Source organism: Cupressus sempervirens, chromosome 4 (assembly GCF_028749045.1).
Source record: "Cupressus sempervirens isolate cs-2001-9-10 chromosome 4, ASM2874904v1, whole genome shotgun sequence".
Classification (NCBI taxonomy): Eukaryota; Viridiplantae; Streptophyta; class Pinopsida; order Cupressales; family Cupressaceae; genus Cupressus; species Cupressus sempervirens.
Genome location: NC_143121.1, coordinates 790794944 through 790815450, shown reverse-complemented (window position 1 = coordinate 790815450; position 20507 = coordinate 790794944). Strand labels below are relative to the sequence as shown.

General features: G+C 37.0%; 1 protein-coding gene across 2 annotated transcripts in view; it reads right to left on the bottom strand.

Annotated features, from left to right (window-relative positions):
- Window positions 1–505: 505 nt before the first annotated feature.
- TIC62 (NAD(P)-binding Rossmann-fold superfamily protein) overlaps window positions 506–20507 on the bottom strand; it is a 158752-nt gene continuing 138750 nt past the window's right edge. For both annotated transcript variants that reach the window (XM_089826901.1, XM_089826903.1), the window contains exons 9-11: window positions 3938–4075; window positions 1037–1185; window positions 506–883 (exon numbers count right to left, since the gene is read on the bottom strand). In XM_089826901.1, the coding sequence (XP_089683027.1) occupies window positions 835–883; window positions 1037–1185; window positions 3938–4075 (336 nt within the window). In that variant the 3' untranslated portion in view covers window positions 506–834. The remainder of the gene's footprint in view (window positions 884–1036; window positions 1186–3937; window positions 4076–20507) is intronic.

The window sequence follows — 20507 nt, the reverse complement described above, 5'->3', positions numbered from 1 at the left end:
ATATTATGGTGTCAATATTTTTGTTGCTCCAAGAATATTTTGTAGTCGTTACCCTACAATTGTTTTTGTCAATTTGTCATTTTCTTGCTGTTATCTTTTACTATGATTATCTGCATGAATACGATACAAAGAGAAAAACTCAGCCTTTACCTAGTAAATAATGTGCTTCATCCCTTCATCATTACAGATATGGCCTTGTGGTTTGGATAATATGCTTATGGATATTTGATGTGCATATATTCAAGTCAGGAGGTGATATGACTAGAGAATAAAACATATAAGACTCAAAAGCTCAAACTGATAATTGCCTTATTTCATAAAGTATAGAACAATTCATCAAAATGTTTGCAATCATCAAGTGTTTGTTTTTTGCAATGCGGTTTTAGGACAAGTCTAAGAAATGTGTGTAACATGTGATTTCCAATTGGCGTTAACTTTTGGCATGTATCTGTACTAATTTTGGTTTCATTCTCAGCATAGATAAGAGATAAATCTCGTTTCAATGTTTCTTCATCAACACTGAAATTTTCTATGATAAATATTATAGAAAGCCCTTGAAAGCTATCCAATCTCATCATTCTAACAAATCAAATTTGCAAAGAATCTTCAGTTAATGAATGATTTCAATTTTCAGCCACGAAGTGTGCACATATACTCTTCTTAGACTCACAGGTTTTCATCACTTAATTAGAGGATTGCAATATATATGTTTAAAACATTTTATTTCATCTGCAGCATCTTCAATATAATAGCCACTTGAAATTAACGTCTGATTTAACTTGTCCACAAGTCAAATTGGATAGACGATTTCATGACAGAATATTCTGTAAAGAATCAGCACTGCTTTGGAGTTGGAGAAGTTGGAGGTTTCAAATCCTCATACCTACATACAATTGAACATTGGATCACTTAGACTCAATGCTTATACATATATCATAAATTAAATAAGTCAAATTTTCAGCAACAGAATAATGTATACCATGCAATTTTCTTAAAAAAAACCAGACATAAAATAATTATGCACATAAGAATATACATTGGATAAGGGGAAAGGGATCTCATTGCGGTTTGCCGCTGTTCAACTTTCTCCACAATTACTGGAGGAGCAGATTCAGAAGCTTCTTGTTCCACCAATGACTGGGACATTGGAGCCGATGCCACAAGCTTTGAAGTGGGCTTTTGTCCCTATTAACACAAAAAATTGGTCAGTGTTTGCACTGCAATATCTTTCTCATTCTTAATGTCAGCAGTCTCTTTGTTATCTTATATAGCTAGATTTTACTTTATAGCATGCCTCTTTTTATGTTGAAAGCTCCTTGTGGAAGATAATACACAACCTGTTAAGATAAAAGCATACAAATTTGGTCTATTTCATACACAGGGAGAAGGAATAGTTAGTAAAACTTAATTTTAAGTTCTAAGTAACTTGCTGATTTGCCGCTAAATAAATTTATCTCAATAAAAATTTACCATCCACAAGTGATAAGAATGCTAAGATAAAAGCATAACTTACTTTCCTCTAAAATCACCATTAACAGTATTAGAAACTTCCTAGCATCACACTTGTATTCCTTTTCACATTTTTCTGCTACTGCTACTGCTGATGATGATGTTCTTGATGTACTCACCCTTCCATCAAGAGGGTATCATGAGAAGAACTTTGGACACCTGAGTCGTGTTCTTGAGACAAGTGTTGCGCTTCCTACTCCAACTCCTGCTTCATTGGACATGAGTTATACGATTCAGCAGGCTGATCATAGTGCTTCAGATCTTGCAGTGTGGGATGACATTTCAGATATGTTTATTGAGTCTCTCATATTGCAGATTTGGGAGACATACTTTAGGGGATTTCTCTACTCTTTGATGATAGTTTCATAATAGTTGAAGTTGACATTACTTCTTCACATTCTTTGGAGTTCTCCTTCACTTGGCTTTTCACATTTCAAGGTTCAGCTTGATCATGATGTAATAATGTATACCATGTAGGAATTGCTCTGATACAATGTTAGAGTTTTAGATGACTCTAGAATACCTCTAAGATTAAATAAAACACCAAGATAAATTCCACAAGTTAATGACAAGACAATTGCAACAATGGTAGAAGGATATTATTGATAATGGACATAATGAAAATGTACATAATAGACTTACTTATATAGGCAAGGCAATAAGAGACTGATAAGGAGTAGATAAGTTATCACCCGCACAAGGTGGAATCGCATGTCCACCAAAGGTGGATTATTCTCCATTATGCAATGAAGTATGTGCAACATGTGGAAGATGATAATGTGATAAAAGCACTAAAGGTGGATCCACATAAAATGGAATGTGATAACAACTTTCACCACCTAAAGTGGAATTTCTACACCATATACAAATAAGGTGCAAACTCTTAGGTGTAGTTAGTAAATATTTAATCACACCAACACCTACAATTTTCTTCTCTTTGATAAAACTCACAAATACAAAAAAAATTAGCAGGTACATGGCGAGTTTTAATACTATGCCTATGACAATCCCTTTCATCACTTGCTGCCAAATTGTCAAGCATTAAGTAATAGGCATTTTCCTCGAATGTTATCCTTAGCATACTTTGCTTATTTTCTACTTAAAGGGCAGTGTGTTATCTCCTATTTTTCCCAAAATAAATGAACAAGCTGTAAAGTTACATCTCTTGGCTTGCGAGCTTGGCATTTATTTATTTAGCCATGAGAGACTAGAATCTTCAATTGAGAGTTCTGTTGATTCACTAGAGGCATTTCATCTAGCTATGTAGCACCCCAACAAATCCAAGCAAGTGATGATTAAATCACCTATCCCATCTCCTCTGGAAAATGACCATGTATTGCCTGGTCAGACCAAGAATGAGCCACTGAGGGGAAGGTCTGATTTGAACAAATTGAATTGGACAATTTAACTTTTAAGCAAAAACTCTTATGAACTAGGAGTGGAAAATACAGGAATAATACTAAATAATTGGGAATTCACTCTATAAGCTCAAATCTTTAACTGTAATGAACTTTGAGTTGACAAATTTATTGATAGTTGAGACAGATGCCATAATGAATCTCATTCATGATTTTGAGGATATTGATCTGCAAGCAACTGGTATAAGAAGATCCAAGAAAGGTCTTTGTGCAACTCTTTGAGACTCTTAAATTGCAGATTTTAATATGCAAATACACATAAAAAGAAAGTGACACTGTTAACTGTATCTTGTTCAAGCACAGGAGCTTGTTACAATTTAACAGTCTAGTCTCAATGACAGGTAGATGTGGTCAAAGTGTTTGGTTGATAGCAATTGCATGCCATCTAGTTTCAAAAAATTATAATGTATTGCAGTTATCAAGTCATATGCTCATTTATATCTGTATAGCTTATCAGTCAGACTCAGCAGTTTGATGACATGGTACATCTTGGAGACAGCCAAAGTTTGATATTATTATTATTTATTTTCTACCAAAATAAGTGCACATCTCTACTTTAATGTATATTATATTCTTTGTTGCTTGACATGGCAACTCACCAAAACAAACAAATAATTACGGTGTATTTTTTATGATTATTTATCTAGCGTACACCAATTATTCACAACCTTCAAATTGGTAACATAAGAACTAAGAATGAACGCTCCAACATCAACACTGATGATATATATAAGGTTTCTGTTTCATATGAATTTCGATTTACTCTTTCCATTAGTAACTATATTTACTAATATTAACAAAATTATCATTAGCAAATTTGAAGTACAGTTCAAAGCTAAAAACAAGTACATATTTCCTATAAAAATATATAAACACAATATGCTAGATGTCTTGAAATAAGTGACATGATTTGCAGTTAAATTAGCCCATCTAGACAATTCTACTTCTATAGATTAGCCTGAAACCACACAGTTACTGTATTTTCAAAAATGTTAGGTAGAAAATCTTACCACACCACCTGCTATTGGAACTTTAGTCAGGAGTTCTTTGATAGGAAGCAGTGGAGCAGTTGTCTCGGCAATTACTTCAACAACTTTATTTATAGAAAGCTCTCTATTATCTGCCATGCATGCAATGAGTTCTGCCACCTGGAGTTGATTCATAAGTCAATTTCTCTAGCTTTGCTTAAAAGATAAAATCAAAGTAGTAAATCCACTAGCTGGGAAATGAGATACAACTATCACATCATCCAAGAAAGATAACTAAAAAATATTAAAACAAATTGCATCAAAAAGTAAAAGTCAAAATATTGAGCTAATAACCTCTTATAATCAGCATTAATTACAGTAAGTTTTATTGATAATATTTATTATTGAACTTATTGCTTCCTGTTTTTGCATTGTAAAATCAAATCTTCTGCATTGTTTCTGCACAGGTCTTGCTCTAAATTTTTAGGCGATTCCCATTCCCAATTGTTAGGTTGTGGTGATTGATCAGAAAAGTACTGTACATACTTCATAAATAGTGGGGTTCGGGGCATCGCCTCGAAAAAAAAATTTTGGGCCGTAGCTGACATGGTAGCCGACATATGTATAACCCTAAAGCGGTTTAATACTTGTATAAAAAGAGCTTAGGGTTGGGTATTTTTCATTATGTTGTGATGCGAAATTGGTTCTTGCGGCGGTATTGAGCTGTAAGGGATTACGGATTGTAATCATTTTGTAATCACTGGATTGTAATAAGATCAGACTTGTTGTTTGGTGGACGTAGCCCAGGGATTGGGTGAACCACGCTAAATCTTGGTGCCTTGTGTTCATTTCTGTGTGATCTATTATTTTCTGTTATTGGTTATATTTGCATGTAGTTTTTTTTTATTTCTGTCCGTGGTTTATCCTAACAAGTGGTATCAGAGCAAGTTGTTTTTCAGTTATCCTCTGCAGGAAAGTCTCACGGTTAAGTGGGAGTCTCACGGTTGAGTGGGAGCGATGGCAGATGAGGGTAAGCTGAGGGTTGACAGGTTTAATGGGCAGAACCTCCAATTATGGAAGATGCAAATGGAAGACTATCTATATCAAAAGAATTTATGGAAGCCGTTGGAAGACAAAGCCAAGAATCAGGGAACTATGTCAGAGGCTGAATGGGATCTTTTGGACAGAAAGGCACTCGAAAGCATTCGGTTATGCTTGGCACCATCGGTGGCATTTAATATTACAAAAGCAAAAACGACAGAAGATTTGATGAAAACCCTAGCGACACTGTATGAAAAGCCCTCCGCTTCAAACAAGGTATTTTTCATGAAGCGTTTATTTAATATGAAAATGGCAGAAGGTGGATCTGTTGCAGATCATTTAAATGAGTTTAATACTATTACTAGTCAGTTATCTTCTGTGGGTATCAATTTTGATGAAGAAATTAGGGCTCTCTTGATTTTGTGTTCTTTGCCTGAAAGCTGGAATGGCTTGGTAATGGCGGTGAGTAATTCTGTTCCTGGATCTAGTACCCTAAAATATGATGATGTGATCGGTGTTGTTTTGAGTGAGGAAACTTGTAGGAAATCCTCAGGTGGGTCTACATCAAGAAGTGCTTTGAATGCACAAAGCAGGGGTAGAACGACTGAAAGAGGAAGTAACTCTGGAAATCGTGGGAAATCAAGAGGAAAGTCAAAGGGGAGGAGGTCTCAATCGAGAGGACCAAATGATTGCTGGTACTGTGGGAAACCAGGGCACAAAAAGAAAGATTGTTGGAATCGAAAGAAAAACGAAGGAGATAAATCAGATGGAGACAAGGAGGCAAATGTGGTAAGTAACAAATCCGAAGAGGATGCTTTGCTTCTGTCTTTAGAGAGTGTTGATGATTCATGGGTTTTAGATTCTGGCGCTTCATTTCATGCTACACCTCATAGAGGTTATTTCATTGATTATGTCCAAGGGGATTTTGGGCTTGTTTATTTGGGGGATAATGAACCCTGTCAAATTGTTGGAAAGGGAAAAATTAAGATTAAGTTGCAGAATGAGAATTATTGGCTACTACATGAGGTAAGACATGTTCCAAAGCTGAGTAGGAATTTAATTTCAGCAGGGCAACTCGGTGATGAGGGTTGTGTAGTTACTTTTAATGATAAAAATTGGAAGGTTTCAAAAGGTTCCCTTGTAGTAGCAAAAGGTGTGAAAGTAGGCACCTTATATCTTTGTACAAGTGTTCCTTCTACTTTGATTGTTTCAGAGAAAAATGAATGTTCAGGAACAATTGCTGCAGTTGAGCAGGGAGAACAAATAGCTGCTATAGATTCTGATACAGCGTTGTGGCACAATAGACTTGGGCACATGAGTGAGAAAGGTATGAAAGTACTTCATTCAAAGAAAGTTTTACCAGGTCTGAAATGTGTGAATATGGATTTCTGTGAAAGTTGTATGGAAAACAAAAAAGAGTGAGTTTTGTAAAGACTGGGAAGGAAAACAAAAAGGAGAAATTAGAGCTTGTGCATACAGATGTATGGGGACCAGCTCAGGTATCTTCCCTTGGTGGCTCTCATTATTATGTTACATTTATTGATGACGCAACTAGAAAAGTACGGGTTTATTTCCTTAGACAGAAATCTGATGTATTTCAAACTTTTAAGAAATGGAAATGCTTGGTTGAAAATGAGACTGGTAAGAAATTAAAATGTCTCAGATCTGATAATGGTGGTGAGTATTGCAGTCATGAATTTGAAAATTATTGCTCCACTACTGGTATTCGTAGACAGAAAACTGTTCCAAGGACTCCACAGGAAAATGGAGTGGCTGAACGCATGAACAAGACTATAATGGAGCGCGCAAAGAGCATGAGGTTGCATGCTGGGTTGCCCTTACACATGTGGGCGGAGGCTATCAATACTGCAGTATATTTGATTAATAGAGGTCCCTCTACTCCTTTGGGCTGTGGTATTCCAGAGGAAGCATGGACTGGTAAGAAGGCGAGTTATTCTTTTCTCAAGACCTTCGGTTGTGAAGCTTTTGCTCATATAGACTCTGAAAATAGAACCAAGCTAGAAGCTAAATCAAAGAAATGTGTCTTTGTTGGATATGGCATTAATGAATTTGGTTATAGGCTTTGGGATTTTGAAAATCTTAAAATTGTTAGAAGTCGGGATGTCATATACAATGAGAAAGTGTTGTACAAAGATCTGTTGCAGCAACATGAGAAGAAAGAAGATGATTATTTAGTGCTGGATGATACTCCAAAAGCTGATGTTCCAGCCATTCCTCATGATGTGCAACAACAAATACCACACACACCAGTCAATGTTAGACGGTCAACGAGGCAAATTAGACCTCCACAAAGGTTTTCTCCCTCTTTGTATTCTATTTTACTTACTGATGCTGGTGAACCTGAAAGTTATGATGAAGCTGTGCAGGTGGATACTAAGATTCAGTGGGAGTTTGCAATGAACGATGAAATGGACTCTTTGCTGGAAAATAAGACATGGGATTTGTGCAAGTTGCCTGCAGGTAAAAACGCTTTACAGAATAAGTGGGTTTACAGGTTGAAAGAAGAGGAAGGAGGTAAGAAAAAATTTAAGGCCAGGTTAGTTGTAAAAGGATTTGCACAGAAAAAGGGAATTGATTTTGATGAGATATTTTCTCCTGTTGTTAAAATGACTTCTATTCGTACTGTTTTAAGTCTTGTGGCTACTGAAGATTTGCATTTAGAGCAGATGGATGTTAAAACAGCCTTTTCTTCATGGTGATTTGGATGAAGAAATATATATGGCTCAGCCACAGGGTTTTCAGGTCAAAGGTAAAGAGAACTTAGTGTGCAAATTGAAGAAAAGTTTATATGGCTTGAAGTAAGCACCTCGGCAATGGTATCTGAAATTTGACAGTTTTATGCATGAGCATGGATATAACAGGTGTCATTCAGATTACTGTGTTTATTTTAAGACATTGGATGATGATAGCTACATTATTTTATGTTTATATGTTGATGATATGCTTGTAGCTGGGTCTAACATGGATCATATTAAGGGGCTAAAACGCCAGTTAGCACATGCATTTGCTATGAAGGATTTGGGGGCAGCAAAACAAATCCTTGGTATGAAGATTTGTAAAGATAGGAAGAACAGAACATTGACGCTATCTCAAGTTAATTATGTTGAGAAGGTGTTGCAACGTGTCTCTATGGAGAATGCTAAAGTTGTCAGCACACCTTTACCCAATCATTTTAAATTGACTAAGAAAATGTGTCCCAAGACACAGGAAGAGGAAGATAAGATGTCCAAGGTACCCTATGCTTCAGTTGTAAGAAGCTTGATGTATGCTATGATATGCACTAGGCCAGATATTGCACATGCAGTGGGAGTCGTTAGCAGGTATATGAGTCATCCAGGATTTGAGCATTGGAATGTTGCCAAGTGGATTCTCAGATATTTGAGAGGAACATCCAATAAGTGTTTACACTTTGGGGGCTCTACTATTGATTTACAAGGCTATGTTGACTCGGATTTGGCTGGGGATATTGATACCGGGCGGAGTACTACAGGTTATGTCTTTACTGTTGGTGGGGCAGCCATGAGCTGGGTTTCTAGGTTACAGAAGATTAATGCTCTATCCACTACAGAGGCAGAGTATGTTGCTGCAACAGAGGCAGCCAAGGAGATGATATGGCTTCAGTTCTTCTTGGAAGAATTGGGACATCCTCAGAAGGATAATTATTTGTTCACAGATAGTCAGAGTGCCATTCATCTTGCTAAGAATTCAGCTCTGCATTCTAAGACCAAACACATACAGTTGCAGTACCATTTCATTCGGTCAGTTTTGGAGGATGGATAGTTAAAGCTGGAGAAGATACATACCAATGACAATCCAGCAGATATGTTGACAAAGGTTGTAACAAGGGAGAAGTTGAACTCCTCTTCAGCTTCGGTTGGTCTTTTAGACTGAACATGAATAAAAGAACAGTAGAGTCCATGGTGGTTTGATCCAGTGGTAACCCCATGTGGTAGTGGTATTGCTACAGGATCAGTCTCCAAGTGGGAGATTGTTGTTTAGTGTGGAGCCTGATCAGTCCCCAAGTGGGAGATTGTTAGATTGTGGTGACTGATCAGAAAAGTACTGTACATACTTCATAAATAGTGGGGTTCGGGGCATCGCCCCGAAAAAAAAATTTGGGCCGTGGCCGAAATATGTATAACCCTAAAGCAATTTAATACTTGTATAAAAAGAGCTTAGGGTTGGGTATTTTTCATTATGTTGTGATGCGAAATTGGTTCTTGCGGCGGTATTGAGCTGTAAGGGATTACGGATTGTAATCAAGTTGTAATCACTAGATTGTAATAAGATCAGACTTGCTGTTTGGTGGACGTAGCCCAGGGATTGGGTGAAACACGTTAAATCTTGGTGCCTTGTGTTCATTTCTGTGTGATCTATTATTTTCTGTTATTGGTTATATTTGCATGTAGTTTTTTTTTATTTTTGTCCGTGGTTTATCCTAACACCAATCTGGGGCTAGCCTTACCCTCTTTCCATTAGACCTATGTATGAGATTTGCAGACTAAATGAATCATTAAATCAAAACTTAGAATCCTATAAACCTTACAAGACTAGAATTTCTCTAAAGCAGATTTGAGAGGAGTTTTCAGGTTTTCTGGGAGTTTAAATGCATTACATCTGTGTTAGCTAGAAATTATCCACTGGGAAAAAGCATCTATGTGCACAAGGTGTCAGCAAATGCTAAATGGGGTATATAGCACAATTTTTTCTCAAGGCTTGCAAAGTATGATGTAAGTTGGTATGTACATCCAATATACCTGATGACAAATTCGTTTAGATCAATTCATTTGGAATTGGAAGAGACTTGAGTGCAGGTAAGATGGCATGTACATCCAACATACCTCATGAAAAGTTCCTCACCCCACCCCAATCATTTCACACATCAGTTGCTAACTCAAAATACATCAATCCTGAGTTGAATTTGAGGTTTGGTATGTGCATACACAACTCTTGATATGTATTAAAATCAAAGTAACGAGAACCAGAATTGGATCAGAATTGGCTATGAATTGGAATTGGATCAACAAATTTAAAAAACCCTTGAAATTTAGAGATTTTAACAATTTAAAACTTATTTCATGCACCCTTTATTGAATATAACTTAAGTCTTAAACACATTATAACATCATCAAATAGAAGCTAACATACATAAACATGGAACATAAATGATAAATCCATCACATACGTAACTACGTTACATGTAAAAATGTAAATTGTAGCTGAAGTAAATAGAAATTATAGAATGTATGTAAGATGAAGAGCCATAAAACATCAAATCATAAATGTATGTAAGATGAAGATCCATGAAATGTTTTTCTATTAGTATCTGTAAACAAAATGAAATAGCAAGGCTCTACCTCAAGCCTCATCATCATCCTCTCACTTTTTCGATTTTTAGCGATTCACAAAGGTGATTTTGGCCATTTTTTGCATGAATCACATGAATCAGCGAGTTGATTCATGCAATAAAATTGCTGATCTGGCTCACCAATTCAAAAAAATCGAGAACCATGAATCAAATCACCAAACCAGCAATTTCATGGCAATTCTCGTTACTATGATTAAAACCATAGTTCAAAATCTCATTTTCTGCCACTTATTGGCAAGGCAAAAAATGGTTTTCTTGGCGAATATCGGACATAAATCGATAACTTCTCGGAAAAGTATTGGGAATTTTAAAATTGACTTAAATTTAATTTAAAATGCATTTTTAATTTGCAAAATTCAATAAGTAGATGCATCTAATGAGTTGGTAAATGAGCAAACAAACCAAACAAGCTGATCCACACACACACACACATATATGCAATAAGTAACAAAATCCCATCTTCATTTGAAATGTCAATGTAATCAGAGACTCTGCACTCTGAAGCAAACTACAAATACCAAATTGTCTTTGTAAAAAGATAAGCAAATACTAATGTCAAGTACAATATGAAACTAGTTTACATCTTCCTCTTCCCCCTCCTAGTAGTTCTTGTAAAAACTATGGGAAAGGGAGGGGGCTTAGTGGCTCTAGCCCTAGCAATCCTCTGTGATGTAGATGGTGTTGGTCCTGGCGCTAGCAGTGACGACTCATCATCTGAATCCTCATTGTCAGTGTCCTCACTCTCACTACACTCCTCCATAGCCTACCTCTCCAAATCATATATGTCATCCCCTATGAACAATGGAGGCTTCTCTTGTGTTGTCCAATCACCAAAAGGATCCATGTCATCTAGATCAAGTGGCTCAACCGGTGATAACTCCACCTTTCTTACATGCAACTTAAGGTTATATTGCACAAAGACAAGGTCATTTAGGCATTTATGTGCCAACTTTTTCCTCTTCTTTGTGTTCATGGATTTTAATAAGCTCCAATTATGCTTACAACTGGGCTACATTAAGATGTGAAGAGCCAGTTTTTGCAAATTTGGGACACTTCCACCCCAATTTTGCCACCAAGCATCTCTAAGATAAATATTAAAGAGTTAGAAAGAAAGGTGAAGACAAGATTTTGTAGCTTAGTATTTATCTACTTATAATGCATGTGAAAGACTCCAAATTCCAAACATTGTACCTGGGGTTTGAGTGTGTCTGCCTCTCTATGCCACATTTGCGGAGAATAGCTTGCCCGTTGCATTTTGATATACTTCCATTTCAATTACAGTGAGGTCTCTCACCACAATGTCAGGTACCATCCTCTACATGCATTCACTGAAGCCCTCCATGAACTCTCCATTGGGATCCCTGTACGATGGAAAGAAGTGAAAATGAGGGTTGAGGAAATACCTCTTTGAATGAATGGGCTGGTGGAGCTGATTGCTCCACCTCCTATAAATAATTTCCCATATGGGCTCAAATTTTAGGTTTTTCCCCCTGTATTGATTTCATAGAGCCTCTTTGGCCCTATCCATGACTTCATAAAGGGACTTCGTTGGGGTTTGTTCCCCATCTACTAAGCGGAGAACTTTAACCAAGGGCTTCACCACTTGCAATTGAAACATAGAAAACGATTATTAATCATAGAGTGGGGTTATAAATTCATAAAGGACTTGATTAACGAATACAAAATAATTAAATATTCAACTTTTGAAGTTTCCAAGTTACCTCCACAATCTGTAGCTAGATCAAAAAATGGATGTCAAAAATAATGCGTGCAACACTTTGTCCATCGAGCTTCTTTGAATAACTTGACTCTAGCCATGTTGGACTCGCAAACATCTTCCTCAAAGGATTCATATAAACAAGAACACTTTGCAACATTAAAAAAATCGTTGCAAATCTTGTGACCGTGGGTCTAATCAACTCCTTGTCATGGGTGAAGTCTCTTATCAAGAGAAGGACCCAAGGGTGATTGCAGATAAATTTTCTTATCTTCCTTGCATCCTCTTCAATTTATTTCAGCCAATCTAAATTTCTCGATATCCTCTAAAAGGTCAATAACGTGCACTGCACAAAGAGACCAAAAGAGTGTCATGCTTTTCTTGTAAGATCCTACCCGTTACCGCATATGCTGTTGCATTGTAGGTTAAGATTTGTACCACATTTTCAACCCCAACCTCCATCACAACACACTCTAACACTATAGTCAAAGTCTCAATCATCTTTACCTTGTTCGAGGCATCCAAGGATTTAAGAAAAACTATTTGATCCTTGCAAAAAATCAATAAGTTGATTACGGCACTGTTACTTCCATCCGTACATTGTAATGTGCCCCATCTTTTAGACCCTCAATGGAGTTCTTAGCTTTTCATTCTCCGAAGGCTAAGTGCAAAAATAAGGAGAAATAAATTAAATTAAAGTCAATAAATAAATAAATCTAAAGGTGACTTTATATTTAATTAATTTAATTTTCTAAAAGGACGACTAATTATTGTATTGGAAAAGGGGAAGCTTCTAGAGAGTGCATTTTCTAGAAGCACAACTAATTATTGTATTGGAAAGGGGAAAGCTTCTAAAGAGTGCAATTAAATAATATTTTATGTCCTTCTAAAAGGGTGAAGGAAAAGAATAAATAGAGGTGAGAGCTTCATTGTTAAGCATTTGATTATTGTCAATTGCAATTGATATAAACTTGGGAGAAGAAACTAAGAGTTTCTGACTTCAATTAGCCATTGGAGAGCATCAATTCTTTAGTGTTGCGACCATTTGAGGTGCTGAAATATCTACTGAATTTGGCATTTGGGAGAGCTTCATTGTAGAGTTCTATTTGTGCTTAAATTGGAGAATACATTTATTGTTGGCTGCTACAGTGTTGTGAACAGTGTCGAGAACAGTACCCGTGCTACAGTACTTGGCTTGATTATGATTGCAATTTCGTCTCCTTCATTGGATGATTTTTGTATATTAAGTTCTACAATCAATTTGCATCATTTAAATTGGTCATTTGGCATTGTAAAGGTGGCTGTCATAAGTAGCTATAGATGCACATTTTATATTAGATTTATAATGTCATTTCTACTCAATTTTTTTGGGGTTGCAAAGCCAAGAGCCTTGGAATATTATGTTAAGCATTGAATTAGAAAATATCTCACTAAAAGAGTGATAAGTTGCAGGTCTATATATTTGATGTAATGTGCATATTTATATCTTCCACGATTGACATAATAGTATGCATGCCAAGTGTTTGACAAAATACCAATTGGCTGTAACTGCACATTTTTCATTTAGAATTCATCTATATGCATTTGAAAAGCCAAAAGAGAATTGCATATGCATTTAATTCTTTTCTTAGATATATTAGTAATAAATAATAGGCTTTTAGATTCCATTTAATATCATTTCAAGCAAGCATAATCGGTCTGAAACTCAGAAACAACAAGCATACAGATCGTATTGGAAGTGTTTGACAATTTTTTTTTGACCTACAAATCAACAAGTTGAGGTTCGAATTGACAAGGGATATTACATTGGTATCAAAGCGGTTTCCTTTCATCTTGTGGGGTAGGAAAATATTAATTATTGTCAGAGTTGCTATTGCATTTGGAGTGACCAACACTCTAGCATTTTCTAGCCATGGATAGACATAGGACTGACAGTTCTAGAAGTCGGTAGAGTAATGAGAAAGTTAGCACGAAGATGAATGCTTTGCAAGAGAGTATGGAGAAACTTAAGCTTCATCAACAGAGATTGACAGAGAGCTTGTCGAATGTAGAGACAATTGAAAGGGCAACAAGGTATATGGTTTCTACCTTTAGAAGGCCGACATCAAGATTGCAAGGAAGGAAGCTTGAGTTTTTGTCGACAGGAGTCTCTGATGAGATGTACCTATATTTAGTACGGCACCTGCTAGTCCTATCTACAGTGTTGACGATGGACTTATTTCACAGGGACATGTGGTGTGTCAGTGGCAGTAGAAGATAGCGGCACCAAGCTTCAACAAGTTGAGGCTCCCAAAGTTATTGCTACAGTTAGTGCAGAGAGAGTTGATGTAGTTGTTACCACTGATACTTTCGGCTCTCTCGAGGACAGGATTATCATTGGAGATTTGTGTGTGAGATCTCATGGTGTTGCTACAGTACAGGAGGCAGTTGCTTCCTCAGGTGGGACCGAGACACGTATAGAGTCACCCAACTATTTTCAGCGGAATCAGTAGATGTGGGTTTATGCTCTAGTATTACTAATTCATAGCCTGGCGTTGAGTCGTGTGTGCAGAGTCAGGAGTTCGCAATTGAGGCTTTCTCAAGAGATGTCGATGCAGATAGTATGGACACCTCTAATGATCCATTTGATGATTCTATGAGATGTACTGGGTATGACACCCCTTGTCAAATATTGGGTGATGACTCCGAGGAAGTTTTGGATGGGTCCCAGGATCGATGCTTACAGGATCTTAATATTGAGGTGGAAGCTGAGACATGCGAGGAGATTGATACGGCAAGGGCTTCCATTTCTTCAGATGAGGAGTTGGTTGAGGTACATGGTAGTTGTATGGCGGATGCAAAATTGTGCGAGGAAGATAGCACACGTATGAGCGATCTTGTGGTGGAGAGTTCTGATTTAGTTTCCTATCTCAGTGTAGTTAGTGAGACAGAGAGCTTGCATAGGAGAAAGGAATTACAAAGGCATCATGTGACTTGTGAGTTGAAGGTGAGTGATAGTAACATTTCTTTAGCTCTTGAGCATTATGCTGCTATCTGTCAAATGTTAGCTACATCTGGTTGCGATGCTCCTATGTTTGAGGAGCATGGTGATAGTACTCTTTCTCTAGAGGTTCATGCACTTCGAGAGGCTGTTAGGATCTTGAAGCATAGTTACCCTCAGTTAGTTGCTGACAAGGATTACCTTCTAGAGTGGGGTAGCACCTGCTATGAGATGTTGTTAGGGAAAGAGAAGGAGATTGTTGAGTTCACCCAAGAGCTTGAGGTGACTATGGACTCTCTTCACTATACTCAGATGGCTCTTTAGGAGTCACAGTCACAGTTGGATAAGGTTACCACGGAGTTAGAATAGGTACAGTCGACACCAGCCCTAGACCCTATTCAGTTAAATATTGTGGTTGGTGGTGAGTTTTCTTCTACAGTTGAGGATGAGGGACGTGATGATGTGGAGAACACATTCGTCCAGGATATGAGTGTAGTATGTACAAAGGAGGTGAGAGCATCAATGGAGACATGCTCTCATGGTGATTTGCTTCTTTCTATTGGAAGTGAATCTGTTTCTTCTTTTCATACAGCTAGTAGCATTGGATAGTTGGCATTGTCACATTTACAAAGGGATCAGTTGTGGATTGCGGGGAAGCAGATTGATGCTTCCACATATAATTTCTATTATACTGAGTCATTCACAGAGTATTTGCTTGAGAGCATGGATTTGCAGGAGGTTTCATACAGTATATCTGAGGGTACTCTCATTCGGGCGTCTTGTGCTATACAATGATTGGTGAGGAAGACTGTAGAGACCTTGGCCACAATTTCCCAATAGGGATTTTGTGGTTGGGTTTGCTGAGAGGGTTGCCCAGGATCCTGCTCAACCAATAGTTCGGAGTCAAAGATTGGAGCCATCTTTTGATTCCCAGTTTGATGATGATGAGCCCTTGACAGAGATTGGGAGTTTTTATCGGCATTACACTCTGAGGCTCATCACTTTTCTTTTGACCCACAGGTAGAGGACTTGGTTTTTAGCATTATGGATGGTGACAAAAGGTTTGGAATTCATTATACCTGCAGAGGTCGTACTTCTCTGCCACGGGATGGAGATTTTGAGATACAAGGTATTGTGAAATAGTTGGATGTGCTAGTGAATGAGATGAATCAAAATCACAAATAGATGACCCAACTGATTTTGAATCCGAGATTTGAGCAGAGCATGATATCGCTTTTTCAAAGAGCGAAATGTGATGATACAGTTGCAACTTCAAATTTGCAGAACATTTCTTATGAAACATTGCATGAGTTGGGCACAATTGAAGTGGAATGTGATGAAAATTCATGTCAGGTTAAGTCAGATGATGCAGTTGTTGGCATGAGTTTCCCAGATCATGTATTTGATGGCGATGCAACGATAGGGGGAATAGGAGCATGTGAGGCTATTGTCATATCAGCAGCCACTTCAGTGTCGGTTGAGCCATCCAACGAGGAGTTTAGCAATATGCATGCGGTTGTAGATGTGTGCTCTAATGATAGTACACTTGTTATTGTTCATGAGGTGAGTGATATAGTGACAGAGTCATGTTATACTATCGATCAACAAAGTGTTGATGTTCACTTCATGGACAATCCTATGTTCGACATGGATGCAACATTCTCTTATGAAAATTTGTTGTTTGAGGTTGACGTTGATCACTCACCTGAGTGGAGTTGGGCTTAGTTTTCACCATCTGTAAAGATTCAATTTTGTGTTGCGACAGTTGGTAATGTTCCTATGTCCACAAATTTTGATGTGCCTACACCTATTGTTGATACAATTGGTATGAGTGCATATGGTTCTCCTGTAGCTATGTCTCTTCAAGGGATTGTTGATCAGGATTCTAGTCCAGTATATATTGTATGGGTGGGGACCAAGATGAAGATATTTCTTGTGGGGTCTTCTTCTGAGGATATCCTAACTTCTACATCATTAGCACAGGTTTTGAATACTATACTGCAAGTTATGTTGTTGGTCCTGATGATGTTAGTGGTATGCAGTTGGTTCAATGTTGACAGGGGTGTCACATACTACTTCATTTGGGATCCAGGTGGAGGTTGGAGTTCATTGTGTTGCTGGATTGCTTGAAGACAAACAATTTCAGGGAGAGCGGACTGTAATGTTCCCCATCTTTTAGACCCTCAATAGAGTTCTTAGCTCTTCATTCTCCGAAGGCTAAGAGGAAAAATAAGGAGAAATAAATTAAATTAAAGTCAATAAATAAATAAATGTAATGTGACTTTATATTTATTTTATTTTATTTACTAGAAGCACAACTAATTATTGTATTGGAAAGGGGGAAGCTTCCAGAGAGTGCATTTTCTAGAAGCACAACTAATTATTGTATTGGAAAGAGGGAAGCTTCTAGAGAGTGCAATTAAATAATATTTTATTTCCTTCTAGAAGGGTGAAAGAAAAGAATAAATAGAGGTGAGAGCTTCATTGTTAGGCATCTGATTATTGTCAATTGCATTTGATATAAACTTGGGAGAAGAAACTAAGGGTTTCTAATTTCAATTAGACATTGGAGAGCATCAATTCTTCAATGTTGCAACCATTTGAGGTGGTGAAATATCCATTGAATTTGGCATTCAAGAGAGCTTCATTCTAGAGTTCTATTTGTGCTTAAATTGGAGAATACATTTATTGTTGGCTGCTACAGTGACATGAACAGTGCTGTGAACAGTACCCACGCTATAGTACTTGGCTTGATTATGATTGCAATTTCATCTCCTTCATTGGGCGATTTGTATATCAAGTTCTACAATCAATTTGCATCATTTAAATTAGTCATTTGACATTGTAAAGGTTGCTGTTATAAATAGTTGTAGATGCACATTTTATATCAGATTTATAATGTCATTTGTACTCTCTTTTTTTTTGGGTTGCAAAGCCAAGAGCCTTGGAATTTTATGTTACGCATTGAATTAGAAAATATCTCATTAAAGGAGTGATAAGTTGCAGATCTATATATTTGATGTAATGTCCATATTTATATCTTCCATGGTTGGCATAATAGTATGCATGCCAAGTGTTTGACAAAATACCAATTGGTTGTAAGTGCACATTTTTCATTTAGTATTCATCTATATGCATTTGAGAAGCCAAAAGAGAATTGCATATGCATTTAGTTCTTTTCTTAGATATAGTAGTAATCAATAACAGGCTTTTAGATTCCCTTTGATATCATTTCAAACAAGCATAACCAGTCTGAAACTCAAAAACAATAAGCATACAGATCGTATTGGAAGTGTTTGACAATTTTCCTTGACCTACAAATCAACAAGTTGAGGTTCGAATTGATAAGGGATATTACATCCATCCATCTAAAAGTATGGTGCAAGCATGCTATTTCCATTGTAATTTCTTCTCTTCAACCACATCTTTAGCTTTAGAAACATCTTTGAGAAATCTATAAGCACAAAATAAAAATTGACATTAAGTATACAACTTTGATTTAAAATAAATACATTCAACAAAAGTAAGTAAATTGTAAAAGTATTAAAATTCGAAACAAGTAAACTAACCTCCCACTCAAGTCTACAGGAGTAGGTGGCTTATAGCCCTTTTGCGCTACTGTACAACCAGTCACAAAATTTAGAAAATATGGACTTGCTGCAACATTGAAGGCGATGTTAAAAACCAAAACTTAGCTCATTGAATGTCAACTTGTCGATGTACATCACCGTTCCATCCAATACTCTAGTGATGATTGTGCTCCAGGTGTTTCTATGCACACAATAATCATCAAGAGAAGATTTATGTGTTCTACTAGAACCAACATAAGTGGAAGATGAGTGGATGGTAGGTGTGTGGATCCGCACGACACAAAGAGAGCCCACTATGCCCTCAACTATTGTTTCTTCATCAAGGTTGACTGGTATGCCTGGTCACAACCCACATCATTTCATTATGATCATTGGTTTAGCACAATCCAAAGTCCAAACTAGTAATGGAGATTAGAAAATAATAAATGATTCTTAATGGAGACATAACTTGCAATTTGGAAATAGCTGACCTCTTGGCCAATTCAGCCTTTTCCTTTCTCAACTTTTTCTCTTCTTGGGCACCAAGCAAGGAAAGCATCCCTCTTTTTATTTCTTCAATGGTTGCATCAAAAACCCTTGTGTCACACATTTTTATACCAGCAAGGTGGTACTTCAAACGAGATATGCCTCCACAATTCATTTTTTTCACATTTCATCCATATCATGCTATTATACTCGGTTTCTTCGAAGACGTATTTCCATGCCTCATCTCTAGCCCCATTGAAGCCACTACTAGATTGAAAGATCCCTGATGGATCTCTTCTGTTGATCAGCTATAATTTCATTATTTTTAAATTAGTTTTCCCTATTTATTAAATTTTTCTTTCTGAGCTAGAAGGGAGTTGCAGAAGGGTTTGATTGTTTTATGTTTTTGATAATTTTGCAATAAGTAATAACAGAAGTACAACAACATGAAACAGTTCTGAAAATGTATTCAAAATACAACCAAAGCAATTTAACTTCAAGCAGATTTTTTAATATAAAGCCTAATTTGTAACCAGATGAAGATTTACAATAATATCCAGATGATTACAACCATGGATAAACCCAACTTGAAGGCGTGAAGGAAAAATATGAGCCCAAAAAGAAGCTACGGCCAAGTTCCAGCTCTCAAATGCTACACGTGGGAAAGAATATGATTGCCAGGTGTTGCCATACAATTGCAAAGTGCCCACACGTGGATAGAATGCCCAAACCCCAGCTAAAACTCTGACTCAATACTGCATTCCCCGGAAGAAACAATGCACAATCTCCAAAATGCTTCTGACTGCAACGAATCGAAACCACTATTTTGGGGGCTACATCCCAAACAGGCAAAGCAAGTGGGGTTAGCGTCCCAAGTACTGAAAACTCAATCAGAGCCCAAATCACAAATCCAAGATGTAATATGTCAATAATGCCTTAGAACTTTGTCTTTACCTCCTTATAACCCACCATACTTAGCTCGAACCCTAAAAGTGTCTCCATGTGGCGTTGGGTTATAAAATAATATATTTCTCATTTTTTAAGTCAAGTATCCAAAAAATGACCTTTTCCCCAATAGAAAGAAATCCGTTCACCGAAATGCTTTGAGTCAAAAGAGAAATATTTAGAAAAGTTCAAGACCTTTCCAACGAGCTATTACACCAAGGGATATGCATCCAGATGAGGCCAAAAACCCTTTATTACTCCAAAATGGCTATAACTTAGCCTTATTTAATTATTAAACGCTAACTTAGGAAATATTTAAAATATAACCCAAGTAGCGACAAAATGCCCCAATGACACCACAAACCATGAAATCATCCTGTCACCTGTCTGTGACTGAAGTCGGAAATCAAGGATCCACTAGCAATCTCATCCCTAAAATCTAGGGATGCTCCTCAAACTTAGGAAACAAACCCTATTCCTCTGAA